At 45.0% G+C, this 25,433-nt stretch overlaps 1 protein-coding gene across 1 annotated transcript in view; it reads right to left on the minus strand.

The window, feature by feature from the left end:
- Positions 1 to 23,245, minus strand: part of LOC310770995 (connector enhancer of kinase suppressor of ras 3-like) — a 72,214-nt gene extending 48,969 nt beyond the window's left edge. The window contains exons 1-2 of the mRNA XM_083663684.1: positions 23,028 to 23,245; positions 1,346 to 1,509 (exon numbers count right to left, since the gene is read on the minus strand). Coding sequence (XP_083519810.1) covers positions 1,346 to 1,509; positions 23,028 to 23,079 — 216 coding nt within the window. The 5' untranslated portion in view covers positions 23,080 to 23,245. The remainder of the gene's footprint in view (positions 1 to 1,345; positions 1,510 to 23,027) is intronic.
- Between the last annotated feature and the right edge of the window lie 2,188 nt (positions 23,246 to 25,433).

The following is a 25,433-nucleotide window of genomic DNA, read 5'->3' on the forward strand; positions in this document are numbered from 1 at the left end:
ATACTACTGATATTCCCTGCCAGTAGTGTTGCACGCCTCTGCTTTATACAACGCCACTACCCGTGGAATACTATACCAACGTCAGTACCATGGAATACTACCATCAGTACCGTGGAATACTACCGTCAGTACCGTGGAATACTACCGTCAGTGACTGTATGTCACTGGCAAGTAGTGTTATCACGATACCAATACTTTAACCTGCGATACGATACAAGCCATCACGATACACCGGGTAGTATCGCGATACCGCGGAGAGAAATATATATATTTTTTTGTTTAAAAAAATAACTCCTAACTCTGGGTATCTTGACACAGGTGACCGGCCGCGACAGCACCGGTGGAGTTTATTCAGGCAGACAGAGCATTACATTACATTACATTACATTACGTCATTTGGCAGACGCTTCAAAGCGACTTACAATAACACATTTTTGTCAGCAATAGAGCAATCTACTATGGAGCACAGTCTATGACAACTACAACTTCTGAAGGAACAGTGGTACAAGTTTAGGTTAGTGGTACAAGTTTGGGTTATTTTTTTTTTTTAGAAAGAGAGAGACCGAAGTTAGATCAAGAAGGGCCCAGATGGAGCCTGAAAAGGTGAGTCTTTAGTCTTTTCCGAAAGATCGGCAGTGATTCAGCCGTCCTGACCGAAGGTGGAAGCTCGTTCCACCATTGAGGTGCCAGGGACGAGAAGAGTCGAGATCGGGATGAGCGACTTTTGAGCCCCCGTAGTGGAGGAGGGGCGAGGCGACCTGCACTGCAGAGCGATGGCTAAAGTTACAGCCAGCAACAATAAAGCTACTCGGCGGCTTCACACATTTTCTTATGACAATGTGTTCCAAACGCAACGTTTCACCGTGCGGTGGAACGTTTCTATGTTGGTGAAAAGAATGTATGCGTCTGTGTGTATGTGTGTGTGTCTCAAGACTCCTGTTAGCTAGTGATCTGTAGCATAATGTCCCACACAGTGAGAACAGTGAGAACAGAAACAGTTGGTGTGGCTGAGCCTTTACAGTTACAAAACCCTGTAATGGTGACCAGCGGGTATCAATGTATTGTTCATGATGTCAGGTGTTTGTTTGGCAAACAAAACAAAATCATCAACAGGTTTTCTAGTGTGCAGTGGATGTTGGTGGAGCGGACATGTTTTCTAGTGTGCAGTGGATGTTGGTGGAGCGGACATGTTTTCTAGTGTGCAGTGGATGTTGGTGGAGCGGACATGTTTTCTAGTGTGCAGTGGATGTTGGTGGAGCGGACATGTTTTCTAGTGTGCAGTGGATGTTGGTGGAGCGGACATGTTTTCTAGTGTGCAGTGGATGTTGGTGGAGCGGACACTGACCAGGGCACAGAGCAGATCCACCGCCTCCAGCAGCAGCTCCTGGTGGCCGACCCGCGACACGCCCAGAGACAGCAGCTCCTGGTAGGTCATCCTCAGCAGCTTCTCCCCGTCCACCTGCTGCTGCTGGAAGGACCACACGTACTGCTGCAAGCTGTCGTCCAGACCTGAGGACACACACACACACATACATGTAAAAACGTCAGGGTTTCGTAACTGTAAAAGCTCAGTCACACCAAGTGTTTCTGTTCTCCCTGTGGGGGACATTATGCTACTGTGGAATAAATGAATGCAACACATGATAACCGTGACTAAAATGATTAAAATCATGACTAAAAATTGTCCCATCAAAATCTATCATCGTTTCATCCCTACACACACACACGCGTGCGTACACACACGCGCATGCACACACACACACACACACACACACACACACACACACAACCAACTGCCATTCTAGCTAAACGTCACTAACGAATACAAAACACACAGTGTACTCAGTGTGATCAGGTGCTGGTCGGTTGCAGGAACATGAAACATAAATTGAAGAGAATAACCAGCGCACGCACACTGAAATGACTCACTGAGATTTATTCAGTGAACAACGTCAATACAAGGCAAAAAAGGAGCTACTTGTTTGAAAAGAATATATTGAATGAGAAGTAATTGTATCCCACGCACATCTCTTACAAGCACATAAGCACTTGATGTGGCTGGAAAACAACGCTGTGACATTGGAATGATTATGTATATTTTTGTTTTTGTTTTGTCTGAGCCCGTTTTTGTTTTTCAAGTTCTGAAAATTGCTAAATAAAATATATAAAACAAACTATACTATGGGCCGGGGGTTTTAACTAGTTCTAATAGGCTGCTTAAATTATTGTAAAACCATTATATTCATATTAAACCATTTCTTTTTTATATCAAGGACCCCTCATTTAGTCCACATTAGAGCCACAGACCCAGTCCCAAATCTGAGAATATTTTAATGTAGATGTGATTTTGTCCAGAATTTCAAGACTATTTGTATTACAGGTAGAAAGATGACAGAGATGATCATAAGTCATTCTCCTACGTTCTTTAATTCTGTAAACTTGAAGTTGAAAAATTCATCAGTTTGCTGGAGATCCCCTCAAGGGTTGGTCCCCAAACCTCATGTTGAGAATCCACTGGGTTAAATGGTCATGAAGCTCGTTACCTCGTTAAGATCCAATATGCTGTGTCAATACACCTGACTGAAATGCAACTCAATCAATGAACAGCGAAAACGCAGAGGTTATGAGACTCCTCCCTCACAGCTGGCAGACTGACCGGCTGCAGGTTCGAGCCCTCTCTCTCTGCCCGTGACCCTGACCTCTGACCTCTGACTGGCTGTGCAGAAAGCAGCACGAGACAAGATAAAAGAACCCCCCCCCCCCCACCCCCACACACACACACACACACACACACACACACACACACACACACACACACACACACACACACACACACACACACACACACACACACACACACACACACACAGGATCAATAGTGGATCAACAAAAAAAGAAAAGAAAAGTCCACACAGCAGCAGCTAGGAACGAGCCCGTCTGTCTGTGCGTTATCAGTAACAGCAGAACACGGGCGTCCGGGTAGTGCAGCGCTAGATTCCCTGCCTACCAACACGAGGGTCGCAGGTTCGCGCCCACGTGTTATATACCTCCGGCTTGGTCGGGCGTCCATACAGGCACGATTGGCTGGTGTCTGCGGGTGGGAAGCCGGATTGAGGATATGTGTCCTCGTCGCTGCACCAGCGCCTCCTCTGGTCGGTCGGGGGGGGCGCCTGTTCGGTAGAGGGTGGAGCAGCGACCGGGGCAGCAGGGGGGGAAACTGGCCCAGTACGATTCCTGGAGGAAATGGGGGGGTAGGAATCTTCATTCTTGTCAAGAATGAAGACCAAAAAAAAAAGGGGGGGGAGTACGTCTGCAACTAATGATTATTTTCATTATCGATTAGTCTGTCGGTTAATCGTAGTCTGTCGGTTAATCGTTTAGTCTATAAAATGTCATAAAATGGTGAGAATCGCTTTTTCCCAAAAGCTCAAGATGACATCCTCAAATGTCTTCTCTTGTCCTGAGTCAACAGTCCACAAGCCAAAGAGAATCAGTTCACTGTCATAGAAGACTCAAGAAATCCAGAAGATCTTCACATTGAAGAAGCTTGCTTCTGTCTGTTACTCCTGGATGGAGCATCGGCATTAAGAAGATGGAACCAGAGAATTGCAGTATTTCCCCCCTTAAGAATCTCAATGATAAAACAATAGTTGGCGATTAATGTTCTATCGATTAACAAATAATCGACTAATTGTTGCACCTCTCTCTCATTCCACGACTGATTGCACAACAACAGAATGTGTGTGTGGCTCAGTGGGTCGACTCGCTCCACACTAAAGATACACGTTACTTAACCCATTGATACCTGATGCAGCATTTGCGTGTATATCCCTCATTTGTGTGCGTATCCCTTTAAGACCGCGAACCGCGTTAACGCGGTTCGCGGTCTTAAAGGGATATGCACACAAATGCTGCATCAGGTATCAATGGGTTAAGAGGGTTTGGTGAGAAGCGTGCAGCAAAAGGCAGATGTGAAGCTTGGGGCAGCCGGGCCGCTCAGCAGCTGGCCTCCAAATGCCTGAGCTGTTGGTGTGAAGAACACAGCAGAGAGAAGAAAGCAACTGTCACCACATGAGCTCATTAAACTCTGCCTGCTCTCTGTGATGCTCCAGCAGACAGATGGCCAACACACTGCAGGGAGCAATGCACTATGCTGACTGCTCACTGGGAGAGAGAGAGAGGCTGACTGGTCACTGGGAGAGAGAGAGAGGCTGATTGGTCACTGGGAGAGAGAGGCTGACTGGTCACTGGGAGAGAGAGAGAGGCTGACTGGTCACTGGGAGAGAGAGAGAGGCTGACTGGTCACTGGGAGAGAGAGAGGCTGAGTGGTCACTGGGAGAGAGAGAGAGAGGCTGACTGGTCACTGGGAGAGAGAGAGAGGCTGACTGGTCACTGGGAGAGAGAGAGAGGCTGACTGGTCACTGGGAGAGAGAGAGAGGCTGACTGGTCACTGTGAGAGAGAGAGAGGCTGACTGGTCACTGGGAGAGAGAGATGACCATGGTCTGAAACCGCAAAGCCATTTATTTACAAACAACCTGTTCCCTCGTACAGAAGAGGATTAGCGCCACATGTGAGACATTTCTTTGAGTTCTGAGATTAAAGTCAGAATCCTCAGATTAAAGTCAGAATTCCGAGGTAGATTAAAGTCAGGATGTCGAGATAGCTTAAAGTCAGAATTATGAGTTTAAAGTCAGAATGATCAGATTAAAGTCAGAATTATGAGATTATTATGAAACACATTGGAAAAGACATTCTGGTGTCAGTAAAATTGACAAGTGAGCCCTTTCTAAAAGCCCATGATATTCCCATGACATCCCCATAAAACTGACCAAATTCCCAGACGTTCCCTGTCCTGGAACCCACTTCTCGAATTTCAAACTTGTGAGATATTCCAGGAGCGGTGGGAACGCCGACTTCTCCCCCTGTTGTTTCTCGGAGCTGGATGGAGGTCAGCAGGAATGCTTTGCTGACAGCCTGGATCACATGGCGACACCCGAGGAGGGCGATAAGCTCCCAACGCCACAGCAGGCGTTACACCATGTCACGCCACGGCCAATCACCTGCTAACGACAGACAGGCGGACAGCGTCCGGCCAGACGCCTGCTGCAGAGGATTCACACCTCAACCGCCCTACACAAGACTAGGGGTGTCAAAAATAATCGATTATAAGATGCATCGCGATGCGGACCTGCACGATTCTGCATCGATTCACAAATGTCAAAAATCGATTACATTTTTTTTTTTTTTTTTTTTTATATAATCAAATAAAATATAATGAAAGTACATGCAGTTGTTTATTTTAATTATGGATCATAATACAATGCAATTCTAAATGCACTTTTATTTTAAAAGTAGCCACACAGTGAGAAAAAAGAAAGTGAGAAAAAAAATCATGTATTCAGGAAGAAAAGTGATGCATCGATTTAAAATGCATCGAGATGCATCGATAATCGTTATCGAATCGAATGGTAGCCCTCTGAATCGTAATCGAATCGAATTGTGAGGCCAGTGAAGATTCACAGCCCTACACAAGACTGCCTGCTGCAGAGGATTCACACCTCAACCAGCACATTAAGATCAGAATCTGCGTTAAAATCTGATTTTTTACTGTCATTAACTATCAGCTGTAAGGATGTTTGTAAAGCACTTTGAGCTGCGTGATATTGTTAAATGTACCGTGTTCATACTTGTGATGTGACCTGGCTTCTATTCAGTCGTACAGTTTTGTTTTTCTTGAGACAAAATGACAGATATCTTCCAATTGGGAGAGATCAATGTATTTGATTCTGACCAAGTTTTTCCTGTTTGAAGAATTTTCTTTAGAATACGATCTGTGAAACGTGTTGAAACCAACTGATTTGCATTGGACAAAAGTGAATTATGTCACTTGCCTGTCAGATCTTCTCCACACATTTTGTAAGAATGGAAAACATGACTAAATGACAGAATATGAGGGAACGCGGGACATTTTTTGCAGTGTAACCTGCGGCCAGGTTGAGACTCACATGAAATATTGACAGAGTGAGCTGCTGTTGCTAGGAGACACCTTCCAAACAGGTGGAGGGGAGAGCCAGCAGCAGCTGCTGCTACAGTACATCACCAAACTACTAAATATATAGATATCTTGAGATAAAGCAGATCACATTTGTTTCAAGATAACCATGATGACACTTGTGATTAGTTGCCTGCATAAAAACAAGTGTCATTATTGGCAAATAGTCAAACAAACTATTGTTTAACTCTCATCTGCCCTGTTGCTTCAGCAGATGAGCTGAGGAGGTGGAGATGTTCTACAGAGGCCCACTTTTCACTTGACTTTAGTCCACAGATGAAACAGGAGTTGGCCTGTGTGTGTGTGTGTGTGTGTGTGTGTGTGTGTGTGTGTGTGTGTGTGTGTGTGTGTGTGTACGTGTGTGTACGTGTGTGTGCGTGTGTGTGTGTGTGTGTGTGTGTGTGTGTGTGTGTGTGTGTGTGTGTGTGTGTGTGTGTGTACGTGTGTGTACGTGTGTGTACGTGTGTGTGTGTGTGTGTGTGTGTGTACGTGTGTGTGTGTGTGTGTGTGTGTGTGTGTGTGTGTGTGTGTGTGTGTGTGTGTGTGTGTGTGTGTGTTTGCAGACAGTGCTGTCTGCCTGGCCCTCAGCCGGTGGGAACCTGTCTGTGACCACAAGGCTACGCAGGCTGACCTCTCACTCCACTGGCAGAAAACCATTCCCCTCCAAATCCACTTGTTGATTTTCTTGTTTTCATGATTGTACTAGGAAGCCAAAAATCTTGATCACGATTAATGTTTGATTCATCGTGCAGCCCTGTGGATAAGCTGATGTTATTTTGAAGTGATTAAATGATTTCAAATTCAACAATTCTATTCTGCCGAAACGCCAATGAAAAACAGTTCCCGGAACATATGGTTTCAAGCTTAAGAAAGAAACTGGGCGTCCGTGTCGGCACAATTGGCTGTGTCTGCAGGTGGGAAGCCAGATTAAGGGTACGTGTCCTGGTTTCTGCACTACAGTACAGTAGTGCCTCCTCTGGTCGGTCAGGGCGCCTGTTCAGGGGGGGGGACTGGGGGGACTGGGGGGAATAGATCCTCCACTCGCTATGTCCTGCCGGTGAAACTCCTCGCTGTCAGGTGAAAGGAAGCGGCTGGCGGCTGGCAACCCTGCTATCAGCAGACAAACACAACTCCATCAACAAGTACAGCTGCTGCAACAGCATCAGTAAAAGTCAACTTCGAAGCGCCTCAAAGACAGACTTGTAACGTTACAAAGAATTCAAGGCGAGTGAGTTTCAATTCATGTTAAGGCCTTGGCCACACTGATCCGTCAGAAAATGGACAGAATTATTGAACGGACAGATGTCTGTCTGATGAGAACTGAGTCTACGTCAAACCCCTCGCCCAAAGCGCCGGGGCTGCTCCGCGGCCGGCGAGCCTGCCTGCGCAGCCTGCGTGCAGCTCCTTGGAAATGTGACTCGATGCAAATGACATGAACAGCGCGAGTATAATATAATGTAGATCATGTGCAGATAACTGGAGAGAAGTATATGCACTACATTTTCCCCTTGGACTAACTTCTAGTCACTGAAATCCTAGTGAAATCACACAATTTTACTCATTTTGCTGGGGAATCCCTTATAGCCTCGTTCACCGCCTCGGCCATCTTCTTTGAAAAGTTGAAACAAATCTCGGAACGCCTCCTCTCGAGACCTCGACTCTGATTGGCTAAATGGACAGTGACTATCCGACCATCCGATACGTCCATCCAGAAAAAGTTCATCCCTCTTCAACTTTCTGTCCATCAAAACGTATGCAAATTTTCTGGATACGTACGCTTCCGAGTGGACAGTCGGACAGCTGTCATTGAAAATGAATGGAAGTGAACAGAGAAATGAACGCACACGGACAGACACCACGGATCAGTGTGGCCAAGGCCTAACGTGAAGGTAAATTGACAATGTGTTAACATGACGTGTGTTATCCATATTGATAATGTTACCATTAATATGGGCCGACGACAGTCTTGTGCGACCGGGACATTAATGTTAATGTAGCATCCAGCTGACCGGGGGGCAACACAGAGGAGATTTACCTCAGGATGAGGCTGTACAACTGAGAACAACAAGGGCAAAAGAGCAGGGAGGCTATTCATAACTTCACTGGGCCTCTGTCACACACACACACACACACACACACACACACACACACACACACACACACACACACACACAGTGTGATTGGTGTGAGGCAGAGGGGGGAAACAGACAGTGTTGGAGAGGAAAGAGGATTTCCTCGAGCGCTCTGCGGTGCTGAAACCAAAGCAAAAGGCATTGTGGGAAATGAAAGTCAGCCCAGTTTAACCAGTAACAGCAGGACACTGGTTCAAATCTACTGCAAACACACACACACGTTCTGCACTCGGGGGGACTTGTGTGCACTGCTGCTTAGTGCTTACACAAGCTGAGTCTGACCAACGTTGCAAACCGGTGCCTCTCAGAACAGGGACTGAGTGAAAGATGAACAATGATCTGGATCTGGAGCACACGGTCAAGTTTAGCAATTTAATCTGGTGCAAACAGAGACTAACTGTTTGAGACTAACTAGTCTCTGTTTGCAGCTGATTCAATTAGGGTTATGCATGAGTCTTATGGACTTTAGGTTTAAATCCATTTTGGTCAGAAATATATCTGCTTGCTTATATTTACTTCTCTTTTGAAAACTACATGTCATTGTTTGTGCTCATTGCAGTTTTTCACAGTACTTTCTGTGACTGCAGAGTAGATTGCTGCCTGTGTGTGTGTGTGTGTGTGTGTGTGTGTGTGTGTGTGTGTGTGTGTGTGTGTGTGTGTGTCTCGTGCACGCGCGCGCCCTGCTGGTACGACTGAAGCAACAGTTGTTTTGATGGGTGGTTCATTTGAGTCGTCCCTGGCTCAGTTTGTTTTGGCGTATGTTCCCATGGGCCTCCTGTGTGTGTGTCTGTGACTGTGTGTGTGTGTGTGTGTGTGTGTGTGTGTGTGTGTGTGTGTCTGTGTGTGTGTGTGTGTGTGTGTGTGTGTGTGTGTGTGTGTGTGTGTGTGTGTGTGTGTGTGTGTGTGGTGAACAGCTAATAAACCACGGCATCTTGGAGCGTATTGCTTTTTAAGTAAAATAAAGTTGTAAAGCGCTTTTTGTTAATGTCACAAAGTGTCAGGAGAGACAATGCTTACAATCAGCCATACTACTACTACTACTACTACTACTACTACTACTACTACTACTACTACTACTACTACTACTACTACTACTACTACTACAACTACGACTGTACTAACTACCACCAATACTGATAATAAAAATAACAATATGAGCACCTGCACTGCTGGTTTCTCATGATAGTGAGGTTTCTGTGTGGATCTGCTTCCCAGAGGAAACACCTTGACTGACGCAGGCTGGACAAATGTTCCAGCGGTTCAACAGAAGCCCTGGCCACACATCACGTGACTAATGCCAGACGTCATGTGACTCGCGCTGGTCACGTGACTCATGCTGATAATAACGTTATAAAACTGGCTAACAGCTAGCTTCCCATAGCTTCCACAGCCTCTTGTGCTGATTCACATCAGGGTACAGGATAGGGGTGTCAAAAATAATCGATTATACGATGCATCGCGATGCGGACGTGCACGATTCTGCATCGATTAACAAATATCAAAAATCGATTATTAAAAAAAAAAAAAAAAAAAAAAAAAATATATATATATATATATATATAATCAAATAAAATAGAATGTAAGTACATGCAGTTGTTTATTTTAATTATGGATCATAATACAATGCAATTCCAAATGCACTTTTATTTTAAAAGTAGCCACACAGTGAGAAAAAAGAAAGTGAGAAAAAATAAATCATGTATTGCGGAAAAAGTGATGCATCGATTTAAGATGCATCGCGATGCATCGCGATGCATCGTGATGCATCGTTTAATCGAATCGAATCGAATCGTTGACAGATGAATCGTAATCGAATCGAATCGGGAGGCCAGTGAAGATTCACAGCCCTAGTACAGGAGGACGGACACTTTTTTTTATAAGCACTTCAATCATCGTAGCATAAACACAATAATTAAGATGATTGAGTGTGTGTGTGTGTGTGTGTGTGTGTGTGTGCGTGTGTGTGTGTGTGTGTGTGTGTTGACACACATTTGGGAATGCATGTCTTTGATGGGGAAACAAGAGGAGATAATAATAGTTTACCTAAATCACCCAAAGTCAACCAGCAACAACAACACGACTCCAGTTAGTTTCACTATCACTCACAATGCCATGGCATGCACCACTTGATTTCTGATTGCAGAGGTTTGGAGACGCATCTAATAATAAAAAGACATTTAACTCGTATATGTGCTTTAGGAAGAGGACATCAAAACAAGGCAGCAAGAAAGACGGAATAAAAATTGGGAAACGGCAACGACAAACCAATAACTAGACCACCAATAATCAATTAACCTCAGCGTGTGTTTCATGACACACATGGGCAAAGGGTACAGGGAAATTAAGTTTGCCGAAATCACTGATTCTCTGATTATATAAGTTCAAGATTTTAAAACTTGTCCATTTGTGATTTAGCGAAGCATTTGTGTGTGTGTGTGTGTGTGTGTGTGTGTGTGTTGGAAAGGCAGAAAAATCTTGTATATATTCCACTACAGTCATGCCTATGAAAGATAGAAATCACACATCTAGAAGAAGAAATCAGCCGCTAAAAACAAATAATGCCAGACATTACCAACAATTCGATTAGTAGGAGGAAACCTCTGTCTTCAACAAAATACAGCAGGTAATTCACGCTAGAATGTCAAGATTTAAGATTCACTTTAATAGCCACAGCTAAGTATTAAGTAATCAGATTACAAAAGAGGAAATACTTTTTACTTTTTACGTTTTTCTAGCGGGGGGCTTCCTATCTGGAGGAAACGCCAGGGGAGCACAGAGAGAGAACATGCAAACTCCACACAGAAAGGCCCTTTTGACGACCCCACCTGGGCCGGAGGCACCGAGGACATGGGGATTGGGGACACACCCTCAGTGCCCACAGCGTCCCAGGCGGGAATCAAACCCAGGGCCTTCTTTGCTGTGAGGCGACAGCGCTACCACTGAGCCACCGTGCCCCCGAGGACATTCTTACTTTAGCTTTACAAATGACACGTGACAGATTTGGCGCGGGGTTAAAGCTGCCAGCAGGTCCCTGTAGCGCTGTGGGAAGGAAGAGACACTCTCACTGCTGAGCAACGCCCCAAAGCTGCTCATTGTCTGGAGGGACAGGAAACAGGAAGAGGTGCTTCCTGTCATTCACCGCCTTCAGGTCAGCGAGCGCAGCTGAGAGGGACACACACCATGTGACTTCTGGAGCCTGTATCTAAATTACCTCACCAGATAACACTTATTCAAAATAATAATTGAATCCTCCTCGCCCAGTAAAGTCAATACTCAAGAAGACTATTTAAATAAACAAATAACCAGTGAAAATGACTTGAGTGATTTAATGTATTATAGTATATTTGTAATAGAGAGGAGCAACTTTCTGAGAAGTCAGAAAGACAAATTTGATGAAAATTGAGACACTTACGTTCCACCTTTATGACCGGACACCTCCCTCTTACGGTGGTTTTATTTGACTTTAAGTTATTTTATAATGTCTTTTAATGTCTATTACTTCAGTGTCTTGTTAAATAAGTTTGTATTTCAATAGGAATAAAAGAGAATACAAAAAGAATTAAGAAACTCATCTTAATCAGGGTAAAAATCATAATTGGATTGACTGATTAGCGATGATTGAATGAATGCATGACTGTGTTGTAGGCAGAGAGATACCAGAGAAACTATGATCACAACAGTCATTCTTCTACATTCTCTAATTGTGTTCACTTCTTGGAAATGAAAAGATGGTCAAGTTTAGCAATGAGCCCTTTTCACAGCAGCCATTTTGTGTCTAAAAGGCAGGGTAAAGACAGACAGGTGCAAACAAGACATTAATGAGGGCCCCAGCACTGGAACACCTAAATGCTTTGGAAGTTGGAAAGCCTCATTAACGTCTTGGTTGCACCTGTGTTTGCCCTGCCTTTTAGACACAATATGGCTGCTGTGAAAAATGCCCATTCATCAGTTTGCTGGGGAGCCCCTCCTCAACGACCACTGGTGGTCCCCATACCCCATGTTGAGAACCACCCACTGACACCCCTCCCCCACCCCTCCTCTCTCTCTCTCTCTCTCTCTCTCTCTTCCTGCCCTCCTGCCTAAATCAATTCCTTTCATCTTCCAAAATGGCAGCCGGCCAAAAGCCAGTGTCACTGTGGAAAGACCTGCAATGTCGTGTCACCTCTGATCTGATCCTTTTCATTTCAATGAGGAAACAGAGAGGGGGACTTAACGCTCCTTGTGTTTTACATTCATAACGCTTCACACAGCTGGAAAACACCCCCCACGGTTAGAAGCATCTCTCCTATTGCTCATGCCATCGATATAAAATAATTAAAATAAAATAAAATAAAATAAAACAATTCACACTTGTACTTTCACAACAGCTGGCCAGATATCCTATTTCAACGCAAGAGCCGTTCTAAGGCTGTGATCCAACCTGAGGTTGAGAAGTTCACTTGGTTGTATTTCTGCATTTGCTTTGTTCAGGTTCAAACTGACCAATCACAAGCCAACCAGGGGGTTGTAAATCAATGTCACATGACTCTCACACAGGCAGCTTGTTTATTGGACAGAGTTTTGATCACCTGTCATTCTGCAGGTTAGAGATCAAAACACAAATGTGATTCCAGTCACTTTCACTAACTTTATTACATCCATAATAACACTTACAGATCTAATAAAGTTTATAAATAAATTCAAATAAATTTGTTCCGTTACGCTGCCCGTCTCGTTCTACCCATAATCCCTTGTGTTTCAGGGTGGTTTCCTGCAGTTAAGAGTTGCAGGAAGGAAACCACAGACTCCGTTATTTGATGCCACCCACCAGAGTTCAAAGGTCATTGTTCTCACCTGGACAAACCAACTGACGTGAAGGAGTGAAGGAGGAAACACTGCAGAGTTCAGAGAAACCGATCTGAACATGCCGGGTGTTGAAGGCAACCTGAAACTGCAACACTAGAACGGATCCTGCATGTCAAAAGCAATGACAGCGTAAGTTGTTTTCTACAGGAAAACACCGTTTTGGACATTTTTCAGCAGCTGTCACCAACCTGACTCACGTGTGCAAAAGGGCCTGAAATCATCAGCTGGAAGGAATCCAGCCAACATTTGACCTGACTGGACTGAGCCAGTGTTAATTTAATTGAACTAAAAACAAAACTAGACTAAAACTACCATGTTTCACTGACGGAAACTAGATGTTAACTACTACAGTAAATAAAAACTAAGTTGTGACGACAAAAACTATGACATCTATTGACATTTTCGTCAACGAATAAAAACTTGACGAAAATGTTAGGGAGGGATGAATTGGCAAGAGATCCAATCAGAAGAGAAGAAGAAATTAAACAGTTACCGTAAATCTGTTCTTCAAACCTTAACACATTGACTGCCAGCCGTTTTTTTCTTGCTGTAGGTAGCTTCTGCCAAGCCGTTTTTTGAGGATTGTGGCTCATTTTACAAGAGCCGAGGATTATTTTCTGCTTGGAGTTTGTGAACATACAATATCTCAAAAGTACTAATAGAATGTGTACTTTCTCTGTCTAAAAGAGTTAGTTTGTAGAGTTAGTAGTTATGTAAGCATTAGCAGTTGAATACAGCATGGTTTTAGCGTCAGAAAAAATATTCAGAGATAAACGGCTTTTTGTGAAATTCGATAGAAATGTCACTTTAACCATTCATTTTTGGCTCTCTCTCTCTCTCTCTCCCTCTCTCGCTCTCTCTCTCTCTCTCTCTCTCCCTTCCTCTCGCTCTCCCTCCCTCTCTCTCTCTCTCTCTCTCTCTCTCCCTCCCTCTCGCTCTCCCTCCCTCTCTCTCTCTCTCCCTCCCTCTCGGGAGGGAGACGCACTAGGTTTAATCCTAGTGAGAGGGGGAGAGGGAGAGAGAGAGAGAGAGAGAGAGAGAGAGGGAGGGAGGGAGAGAGAGAGAGCAAGAGAGAGAGAGAGAGAGAGAGGGAGAGAGCGAGAGGGAGAGTTGCTTCAACTCCTCCCTCCGTGGGCGTTCTTCTTGGCTGCAGCGGCCGTCACAGTCTCAGTGCTTTTGCTGCTGTCCTGTGCCTGTCTGCACGGCCGCTGTTTGAGGAAGTCGGCATGGACTCGCTCGCTTCTTGGAGTTTTGGTTGAGAGAAGCTTTTGCGATTCTGGTCATATTTATGCTGCGTGTTTCAAAGTGTGTTCCACCTGTAATGTATTATGTAAATTTGCAATCCCGCATCGCCAGCAATCAGCGCGAAAACGAGAGCGTTTTCCCCCATCCATTTTCATGAGAATGGCTGGGGTGAGAATGGCGTGACAAGTTAAAAAAATGCTTGCCTTCCTCTAGCCAGGAGAGCACTGTTGCCACTTAGTGGGTCGGTGGAATGGGTTGTAAACGTTCGGTGGCTCCAATAATTATATAAGAGATGTAAAAGGGTTAGATGCACATCCCACGGTCAAAAAAAAAAAAATCATTTTTTTGACGAGTCAAGTCGTCGCTGGCAGTGAACAGCTGGATTGTGTTTGACGACTACACTCGTCGTTGGCAGTTAAGGTGTTAATACACCATTCCATAATAACAGATTAATAGACCTTTCAAGAGAAACATTTAAATACCGGTAATGCATTTACACTTTAACTAAGCCTGTTAGATTGTAGTCGACTAAATCTACCGTAGATTTACTCGAGTAAAACTAAACTAAAAACTCAAACATTTCAGATGACTGAAATATGACTCAAACTAAAATGGCATTTTAGTCAAAACGACTATGACTATAACTAGATCACAATGAACAGTGGACTGGACGAGATGACACAAGGTGCCTCTGCTCTGAGGAGGAGGGAGGATGTGCTCATGTGACTGGCTTCAGATCAGATCCCAGGCAGCATCCAGCCTGGCTGTTTGCTCAGAGGGAGGGAAACTGAAACCGACATCTGAGAGTCTCATGGACCGTATGTGGTTCAACAGGTAGAGCAAGGCACCAACAGTGCCGGGGTTGGGGGTTCCAATCCCGCTGGAGCCACACATACTCTACAGCATATCGTGAATGTCGGGTGAAACCCTTGCATGTCCAAAATGTCAAGAACTAAGAAACACCAGCCACTTATTTTCACCTGACAGCGAGGAGTTTCACCGGCAGGACATCGCATGTGGGAGCATCATGCTATCCCCCGCCCCCAGTTCCCCTCTCCTCCAAACAGAGGCCTCAGCCGACCAGAGGAGGTGCTAGTGCAGCGGCCAGGACACATACCCCGTAATCCAGCTTCGCACCCGCAGACACGGCCTATTGTGCCTGTATGGACACCCGACCGAGCCGGAGATTACATGGGGGGGCTCGAACCAGCGACCCTTGTGTCGGTAGGCAGGGGCTAACCGGATGGCGCGACACCATGCATTTCTGAGTTTATCCAGCAGGTTTCAAAAATGTTTCAGAAGCCCCGAGAGTGGAAGAAAGTTCTTCTCACCTCACACAAGAGCAATCTTTCAATTGTAGTTATTAAAACATGAAAATCACCAAAGCTGTAGCGTACCGTACACGACCACATCTGAAACAAGAGCTGCATCGGAGCCGCAACTTTGGACATGCGTCAGGCTACGTATCCGTCTGTTGCGTATTGATTTTTGAGCCATAGAAATGTATTGAGATGCCAATATGTTTCTGAATAGTGATTTGTCACCATGTCAGTATTCAAAATAGAGGATATAAAGATAAAGCAGTGTTGGAGATTAACTTATAGCCACTGGGAAACCTTTCAATTCCTTGAGTTTTAGGTCAAACTAGATCGCTACAACTGCTAAATATAACACATTGTGTTGTTTATGGAAAAATAAGAAAATAAGAAAGAATGAGTGGTTTACAATCTCAAAAATGCACTTTGAATGTTTAAGCTGTAACAACCTCTGTCACCGTTTCCAATATGTCCCATGTGACAGCAGCTGGTGCACAGCAGAGGTATGTGATGTGTCTGAACAGGCTGTCTCCCTCCCTGCTCCGGCCTGCTGATCACATCGCTCCACACCTTCAATCAAACCCTGCATCAAATCATCTATCCACCTTATTTTTGAATGCCCCACTGTAAAAAATAATTGTGGGAACAAGGTCCGGTTTAACGTGACTTATTGTAGCAGCTTGCCATTTCCTTTGTTATACTCGGCTGCAGACCCGAATTATAAACCGGAAGCTGGAGTCCGTTATAAAGTTATAAATATAGTCACGTTATAAACAACTAACCAACGCTGCGGGTCCGCATGGAAACAGTGTTAGTCGAAATGGTTAAAAGTTAAATCAATTTGGTCATTCAGTGGCGTTTTACTGCCATGTAAAGTAACTATTACGCTAGCCGTTAGCATTAGCCACAATAGCCGACTACCCACAATGCATTACGTTATCTCAGCACGCCGAACGACACGGCTGTAGAGCAGAATGGCTCTGCTGTAAAATCCTCATAGACATTTTTTTTGTCAAGTTAAAACCATAGACTGTAAAACAGTCTATTACACCGGAAGCGGAAGAAGCACCGATCAGGCATCATGGCAGCTAGAAATAAGGTGGATAGGCCCTTTTCACAGCAACCGTTTTGAGGTGGTAAAGCAGGAAGTAACGCAAATGTAAGCAATAACGTTAATGAGGGCCCTGCCACTCTGGGACACCTAAATGGAATGGAACCATAATTATTGGCATTGGTTGCACCTGCTTTACTTCCTGCTCTACCACCTCAAAACGGTTGATGTGCAGTGTTTCCCCTAGAAGAATGTTCAGGCCTGGAGGGATTTCGAAACGTACCCCGACCGCAACGGTGGGGGCTCTCGCTGGCGACGCTTAACTTTTAGCTAACCTGTTCGCATCTATGTTCGCAATGGCTCGCATCCCAAGTATCATCATACTATTATGGGATGCGATGCGAACAGTAACAGTAACAGATACACCTCAGAAAACGATGTTAACGCCTGGTATAACAGTCCATGACTTTTCCATAACTTTCCATAGCTAAAAACTTCCATGACTGAAAAAAGGTCAAATTTGTAAATCAGCCCTTTGTAAAATTCCTGCCGGATATGCACTGAAGCCCTGGCGTGAATTTCCCAGACAAGTTTTCCATGATTTTCCAAAACTAAATCTACGTGCTTCCATGACCTAAACATCTTCTATCTTCCTGTTTTGTCCTGTTCAGTTTGGCTAAAAACGAGGGTCCCGTTAATTACGTTTGTCAATAATACCGAAATGGTGTACGGCACTTGTGTCGTTTATTATGAACATTGCACTCAGAAAACATGACAACTCACCGCAGCACCCGTGTATTCAGGCTCAGTAGAGTCCAATCATTTCTGAAACATTTGGCTGTTCAACAAAGTGCTGCCGTTATCTTGTCTGACTATCACGTTAGCAGTGCTAGGCTAGCTAGCAGCCTTGTTTTCCTTGTGGGTTGACGTGCACATGCCTGTGCTAAATGTGGTTACGCATTGCTATCGTTGCTTCGGCCGAGGGATTATATGCCAGTTTTATCTGACCCAGCCTACATAACCTTATTTTCATTGCCTGGATCAAAAATACTGCAAAAACTGTGCTAGTTTTACAAGATGTCATCTCCCTTCCGCTCCTTTGACTCCTCTCGTTACAGCCAGTGCTCCACTCCCACTAACACATGCTGCTTTGTTTACATCCAGGCATTAGAGGCGGGGGGCTACCGTCGTGGCTGGTGGCTGCGTAAAGAGTTACCAGCATTGTATATTATTAATTATAAAACGGCTCTCTCAAATCAAGCAATCTGATTGGTTCACAGCCATTGTATAAATCCAATAACCCACTCCAATAACCCATGGCCATGGGTTATTGGTTGCCATGGCAACTCTCTTACTAAAAGCCTTTGGTTACCTCAACAAAAAAAAATGGCGGAGACAGCTGTCAGATCCTTGTGAATCGATCTTCGCTTATAACTTTACTAATACTTCGCAGAAAATTATGTTTTGTACAAGAATAGATGCGGGCTAATGTCTTCTTTGCAAAAAAAAAGGCTGTTAACCCCGCATTTAACCCCATAACGTTAGTTGGTGTCGGGCTTTGCAGAAAGCACTCAGCTTCTCAGCAAGCGCTGAGAATGCAGCGCTGCGCTCAAGCTGCCTGTCGGGCTTTCCAGAAAGCTCTCAGCTTCTCAGCAAGCGCCAGGATTGGCCAATGTCAACTTCAGTCTCCAGAACGATCCAATCAAATCACCCGCACGTCTATCTTCTTGCTAGAGGTCCCGCCTTACAGTAGTGTTTCAACTGACTCTATCAGAATACCATGCCAGTTGGACTTATAGTATTATTATTATATTTATATTATCATACTTGGAAACCGTTTTATAAAAGCAATATAGCAAGCACTCGAGCAGCGTGTGTTGTGGCATATATCCCGCTGATCAGTTGTTATCCCACGAGGCCGCAGGCCGAGTGGGATAACAACTGATCAGCGGGATATATTTGCCACAACACACTAGCTCTCATGCTATATTGCTTAAATATTAGTTTAACTGACTAGTATTTTGGTGCCGACTAGCGAGGGTAGCGGACGTTTAAACGTCTAGTCGCGCACATCCCTATCTGCCATATTCCTGGAAAGTGTCACTCAAACTCCCTGTATTCCCTGACGTTCCCATAGAAATCATCTATTTCTCTGAAGTTCGCTGTACGTCCTGGAACACCCCTCTCAAACATCCATGATAATTCCAGGATTATTCCCTGACCGGTGGGAATCCTGGTTTTGTGACGCAGCTTCTCCCTCTGTCGTTTTTAGGAGTTGTCTGGTGTTTGTGGTCAACAGGAGGCCCATGGGAACATACGCCAAAACAAACGGAGCCAGGGACGACTCAAACGAACCGCCCATCAAAACAACTGTTGCTTCAGTCGTACCAGCAGGGCGCGCGCGCGCACGAGACACACACACACACACGTGTCTCACACACACACACACACACACACACACACACACACACGTGTCTCTCACACACACACACACACACACGCAGCAATCTACTCTGCAGTCACAGAAAGCACTGTGGAAAACTGCACTGAGCACAAACAATGACATGTAGTTTTCAAAAGAGAAGTAAATATAAGCAGATATATTTCTGACCAAAATGGATTTCAACCTAAAGTCGGTAAGACTCTATATCACGCATTCACGCCCTCTTCCGGGTTCTGTGTGTGTGGGGCCTATAAGAGAGTGAATTCCCCATTCATTTTTCCATTGACATTTCGTAAAATCCTTATATAAAAGAATTCACCTATGAGATGAATGGCGAGTGATCGTAACACATTTGACTCAGACTAAAAAACAAAAACAAAGGCGGACCGTTACTGAGGGGAGGCCCAGTGAAATCCTCTCCAGCAGAGGAGCCTGTAAACCCAACAGGCATCAGGTTTCCTTCCTAAAGTGCCTTTTAAACATGTTATCTGGATCATGTCCTGCTAGAGAGAACAGGATATTTTCAGGTTTTGCCTTTCTAAACATGAGGGGTCTTTGTTAAGAAACAACTGGATATGAGCCGTTTTTTCTGCCAGTGGGCGGCGGGGGGGGGGGGGGGCGGCGCGGTAGCATCTATCAAAAACAAGAAATGTGATAGGAAACAGCTTTAGCGAATTTGTAACCAAACAAAAACAAATCAAGTCATATCTGACTTTTTTTACATTTATTTCTCCCCACAAAAGTTTGATAGCCTATCAGTCAGTCAGCTCCTATCCTCTCCACAGTGTGGATGCACAGTCTGCCTGCCTGACAAATCTGGAGACTTCAAAAAACATGTTTTAACGTAGTCCATTGACAACGAGGGGTGGCAATGTGCCAAAAATGCCTTTGTTAAGCTACATAAAGCCGCGCAGTCAAAATAGTGGTCGGACTGTCGTCAATCACTGTGGGTGATTTATTTTATGAGATTCAAGTCATATCTGACTAGTTTGAAATGTATTTCTCCCCACAAAACTTTGATAGCCTATCAGTCAGAGTCAGTCAGCTCCTATCCACTCCGCAGTGTGGGCGCACAGTAGCGTCAGGGACGATGAAAATTAATTTGGGGATGGAGCCATACGATAGCCTAAACACGCTCTGCTCGTTATGAACAGCGTAAAAAATGACATGCCACACACACACGCACACTAAACAGACATGCGGGCACTGGCAGAGAGACAAACAGGCAGATAGAGCGGCACGCATTGCGCAAAAAGTGTCAGAATGTCGGCTGCTCTTTGTGATAGTTGTTTCATTTGCTTCAGTCATCCTGCTGCCTCGTATTCTCAGGAGCGCGTTTCTGCTCCACTTTTCACTTTCCTTCCCCGCTGCCTCTCTGCAGTCAAGCCAGCCCTCACCTCGGAAAGCACGGTCATTCTAGCCCCCACTTAACAATTCAAGCCGTTTTTGCAGCACTTGAGGAAACCGTGAGTTTGCTCGTTGATATAAGCGATTGCCCGAACGATTCATTAATTAATAAACTAGCGAACGTGAAGTGAGTCACGAAGAGCCACACCCGCCCACTCAGACATATGCGGATCATATCGTTCCACTGTTTAACATGACCAGCGCTTGCGTGGAAGCGGATCTTATACCGGTGGTCGAGGTAGATAAGATACGGAGTCTCGGGAGTGCGCGTAGGCCGGCTAATTGTTGTTTAACATGCAGGCCAACCGGCTAGGTGCAGGTTATAATACGGATTCCACTGCATGTTAAGAAGTGGCTTCTATGACCTAAAAAGACAACTTTAGCTTGAGCACGGCACTCATAGCCAGGGTTAGGGGTTCAAATCCTACTCAAAATGCACTAAGAAAAGCCTTCATGCACTAACGTATGTACACTGCTCAAAAAAGTGAAAGGAACACTTTGCAAACACATCAGATCTCAATGGAAAAAAATAAAATCATGCTGGATATCTTTCCTGACATGGACTGGGTAATGTCGTGTTACCTAAATCCAATAGAACACCTCCCTGGGACATTATGTTTCGGTCCATGCGACGCCACCAGGTTGCACCTCAGACTGTCCAGGAGCTCAGTGATGGCCTGGTCCAGATCTAGGAGGAGATCCCCCAGGACACCATCCGTCATCTCATTAGGAGCATGGCCCGATGTTGTCAGGCCTGCCTACAAGCACGTGGGGGGTAGTGTCCTCTAGAGAGAGAGTGGCGTCAGCGGAGGACCAAAATGCGAGACTCATTAGCCAATGAACAGCCAGGAATGGGTCTCGCGCTACTTGTGCATGCTAAAATAATGCTGATAATGTACAATTTGATTCAAGGGGGGAAAAACCCTTTCAGAGTACAACACAAACTGTCTATTTTGCTGCAACTCGACAGTGCTGCTTAATCCAGGACCTTACTTCCTGGAACTCTTGAGAGTAAAAAAACTGGTCCATTGGAGTGAATGGAGATGTCGGGACTCTTCTATTATACGACTCTGGTGGGGGGGTCATACAAACTACTGAGTACCATTTTGAGTTGCTGCAATTACATTCCGGCAAAATGGATTAGCCTGCCGCATCATTTTTTTGCTTTGATTTTCAGGGTGTCTTTGAATTCAGCCCTGATCATTTTCATTTCCAAACGATGTGTGTTCCTAACACATTAGCCAGTCCATGTCAGGAAAGATATCCAGCATGATTCTTTCCCCATTGAGATCTGATGTGTTTTCAAAGTGTTCCTAAAATTGTTTTGAGCAGTGTGTGTGATCAGCATGATCAGTGATTCTCAACTTTTTTTTCCCCATATCAAGGACCACTAATTTAGTCCACATTAAGGCCACGGACCCCCATTTGATTTGATTTTGTAGACCCAAATCTGAGAATATTGTTTTTTGGCAGATATTTAGTCCAGCACTCCATCTAGACTGAGAGATAACAGAGAAACAGTGATCACACATTCTTCTTCTTCTGTGTTCACTTGTTGTAAATGATATAATGCTGAAGTTGAACAAGTCATCAGTTTGCTGGAGGACCCCCTGGAACCCTCTCAAGGACCCCCCGGTGGTCCACGGACCGCACGTTGAGAACCAACACTGCTTTAGATTGAATGTTTGTAACAGATTGTAAACATAAAGGTATGCAGCTGGTCCAGGCCCAGCTGGCATTAAAGCCAGCTTATCAAACCAAGACTTTGGCTTTATTGTCATGTTATGACTGAATGCAAATCCGCTGCGCTATGCTTTAGCCTGTTAGCTGGTCGAGCATGGCTACCGCTTAACACACAGTGCAATGAAATATGAATGCTTGGCACAGTGATCTGTGTGTGTGTGTGTGTGTGTGTGTGTGTGTGTGAGTGTGTGTGTGTGTGTGTGTGTGTGTGTGTGTGTGTGTGTGTGTGTGTGTGTGTGTGTGTGTGTGTGTGTGTGTGTGTGTCTGTGTGTGTGTGTGTGTGTCCTGGACAGCATGTCTAGATGTAACTGCCATCATCTGGAACACAACAGCAGCAGAAAGGTAAACAGTGAAACCATGCGTCCACTTCCTTATCAGCCCATCAGCCTGCTGGCCTGTGCTGAGTCAACACGCGCGCGCGCGCACACACGCACGCACGCACGCACGCACACACACACACACACACACACACACACACACACACACACACACACACACACACACACACACACACTCTCTACAAACATTATTTATGTTGCCAACTTGCCGCAGAAAAAGTTGCTGATCAACACGTTGCAGCAACTCCAAAAAGCAAACAGCGGGCGGTTAAGCGTAGGCAGTAAAGTGTAGTAGTCTTATTTACTTTAAAAATCGAATAACCTCAGCAAGCCAGGACCGTAAACTGCACAATATTGACCTAATAACTCGCAGAACTCATAATATAGTCTAAATAAAATGTCAGCTCTATGTTAAACTGCAATAGAGAGATGGATATTTGCCAGCGGCGCCTACCTCTCATCCAGTCCGCCACTTGTTGCGGGGTCCACTTTGTGACAGGCTCCATGTCTCCACAGCACTGAACCAACCGGCTTGATCTGCCCTTTCCTTCACTTCTTCTCCGCTCTCCACACTCACTAAGAGGCTAATTAGCACACATGCTAAGCTAATAATGGGGCATGTTAGCTAATGACACGACATGGAGTCCAGTTACAGCTCGCACTGTCCACACGCCTCACTGTCCGTGACTGACTGCAGTCTCGTGCAGAAAGTTTACCGGGCCAAGCGCTGCGCGTGGGGCGGGTGTCGGGTTACAGGTGGTTGGCCACGCCCCCTCAAAGATCAGACTTCTTCTTCTTCTTCTTCTTCTTCTTCTTCTGTTGAGTTTTATGGCAGTTGGCATCCTTAAATTGTGCATTACCGCCACCTACTGTATTGCTAAAACTATAGTGCAAATACAATATCAATAGAAAGTGTCCACCCAAAATGCTCCCATTCAGCAATGCATTCAGCCCAATATCCATACTGTGGCCCAGACCAGTCAGGTCCAGGTATTTCCCGGAGTTACCCTTCCAGACATGAGACATGGTTGTTTCTAAACATGAGGAACATGTTCTGGTGTAGAGAGTAGGCTCTCAATGTAGACTACATCTACATCACAGACGCATTATTCAGGTGATAACGTGGTGTGGCAATGTGCCAAAAGTTACATCGCCCAAAAGCCACCAGTCAAAATACCTATGGTCGCGAATTAATTAAATAATTGATTTTTTTTTAAAGAAAAATACGTTGCATTATCATGTCTCGTCCTCCAGCACAGACACCGGCCCTTCCTGGTGGTACTTGTGGGGCATTCCTTTATAACTGGGAACTGGTAATCTTACGGTTCAAAGGTCATGAGCTGGGACGGTGAAGTCACCAGAGCTGGTATTTCCCATTCCAAACTCGTGGGAGCCTCAGCAGCCCCGACCTCAAAAATCCAAGATGGCTGCTAAGCACAACAACAGTAGTTCTAATCCTAGTAAAAGCTGTTTAATATCGTGCGTTCCTTTATCGCAAAATAACTGGGATGTGGAGGCTAAATGACATCACATCCGTTTTGTTAGCGTTCCATTTGCAGAAAACTTGAGCTGGGAAGTTCACTGTTCATTGGTCAGATCCAGTCGCTAGCCAGCCTAGCCATTGTTAGCCATTGTTAGCAATAACAATTGACACCATGGCATTTTGCGGCATTTTGCGCATACAAACACTGCAGCCTCATGTCCACACAGATAGATGCTAGGCAGTGCTGTGTGTACAGCTGATTTAATGAGACACAAACAAAACAGAAGTGCTAAACAACATTACTACTTTGTTGCGCGGCGCAGCCATCTTGGATTTTTGAGGTTGGGGCTGCTGAGACTCCTACAAGTTTGGAATGGGAAATACCAGCTCTGATGACGTCACCGCCCAGCTCATGACCTTTGAAGTCGTAAGATTACCAGTCCCCAGTTATAAAGGAATGCACGAATAGCACTTCTGTCTTCTTTGTGTTTCCGTGGATTCTAGAAATGCACAATGCTGGTCATTTTAATCTGGCGATGGCTGCATCAAAACAGCAGAGTAAAAAATAGGCAAAATAAAGAATAATGTGGTGTATCCAAACTTTTGACTAGTGTATGTAGACTAAATGTGTGTGTGTGCAACTGTGCATGCAAAAGACACCCATTCACAATGACACTAAGAGATTGAAGTGATGTGCAGGCGGCAGGCCAGGGCGTCATGTTGAGAAACAAAGCATTCACATAGCCAATTACCTCATTAATCATTCATCAAGCCTTTAATTAGCTCTTTGATCTTCTGAAAACCAAACCTCTGGAACATGTGCTCTGTGTGTGTGTGTGTGTGTGTGTGTGTGTGTGTGTGTGTGTGTGTGTGTGTGTGTGTGTGTGTGTGTGCGTGTGCGTGCTGGGTGTCGGCTGGAGACTTTTCAAGCTTTTTTAGCCCCTCAAACGTTTTCCCATGGGAAGAGGAGACCGAGAGCACAGAGTATAAACGAGAGTGGAATTCTAATTGAGTAGCTTTTTGTGTACTCGAGTACCAGAGTTGTGACCGAGTCGACTAAATGGCTCATTTATAGCCTACTCCATTTTCATACCTAAATAGATGCGTCCGTTTCAAACGTTATTATCGTCACTGCCCACATACTTCCATCATGCGTCTTTCACGTTGGTATCAGCAATACATCCACCAGTGGGCAGTAGTAGTGTCTGAACTCTGTCCTCTGTCTGTCTGAACTTTGTCTTCTGTCTGTCTGAACTCCGTCCTCTACCCATCTGTCTGCCTGTCTGTCTGAACTCTGTACTTTACCTGTCTGTCCTCTACTGGCTGTCTTTCTGAACTCTGTCCTCATCTACCTGTCTGCCTGCCTGTCTGAACTCT

This window comes from Poromitra crassiceps (assembly GCF_964638095.1).
Source record: "Poromitra crassiceps genome assembly, contig: HAP1_SCAFFOLD_291, whole genome shotgun sequence".
NCBI classification, from domain to species: Eukaryota; Metazoa; Chordata; class Actinopteri; order Beryciformes; family Melamphaidae; genus Poromitra; species Poromitra crassiceps.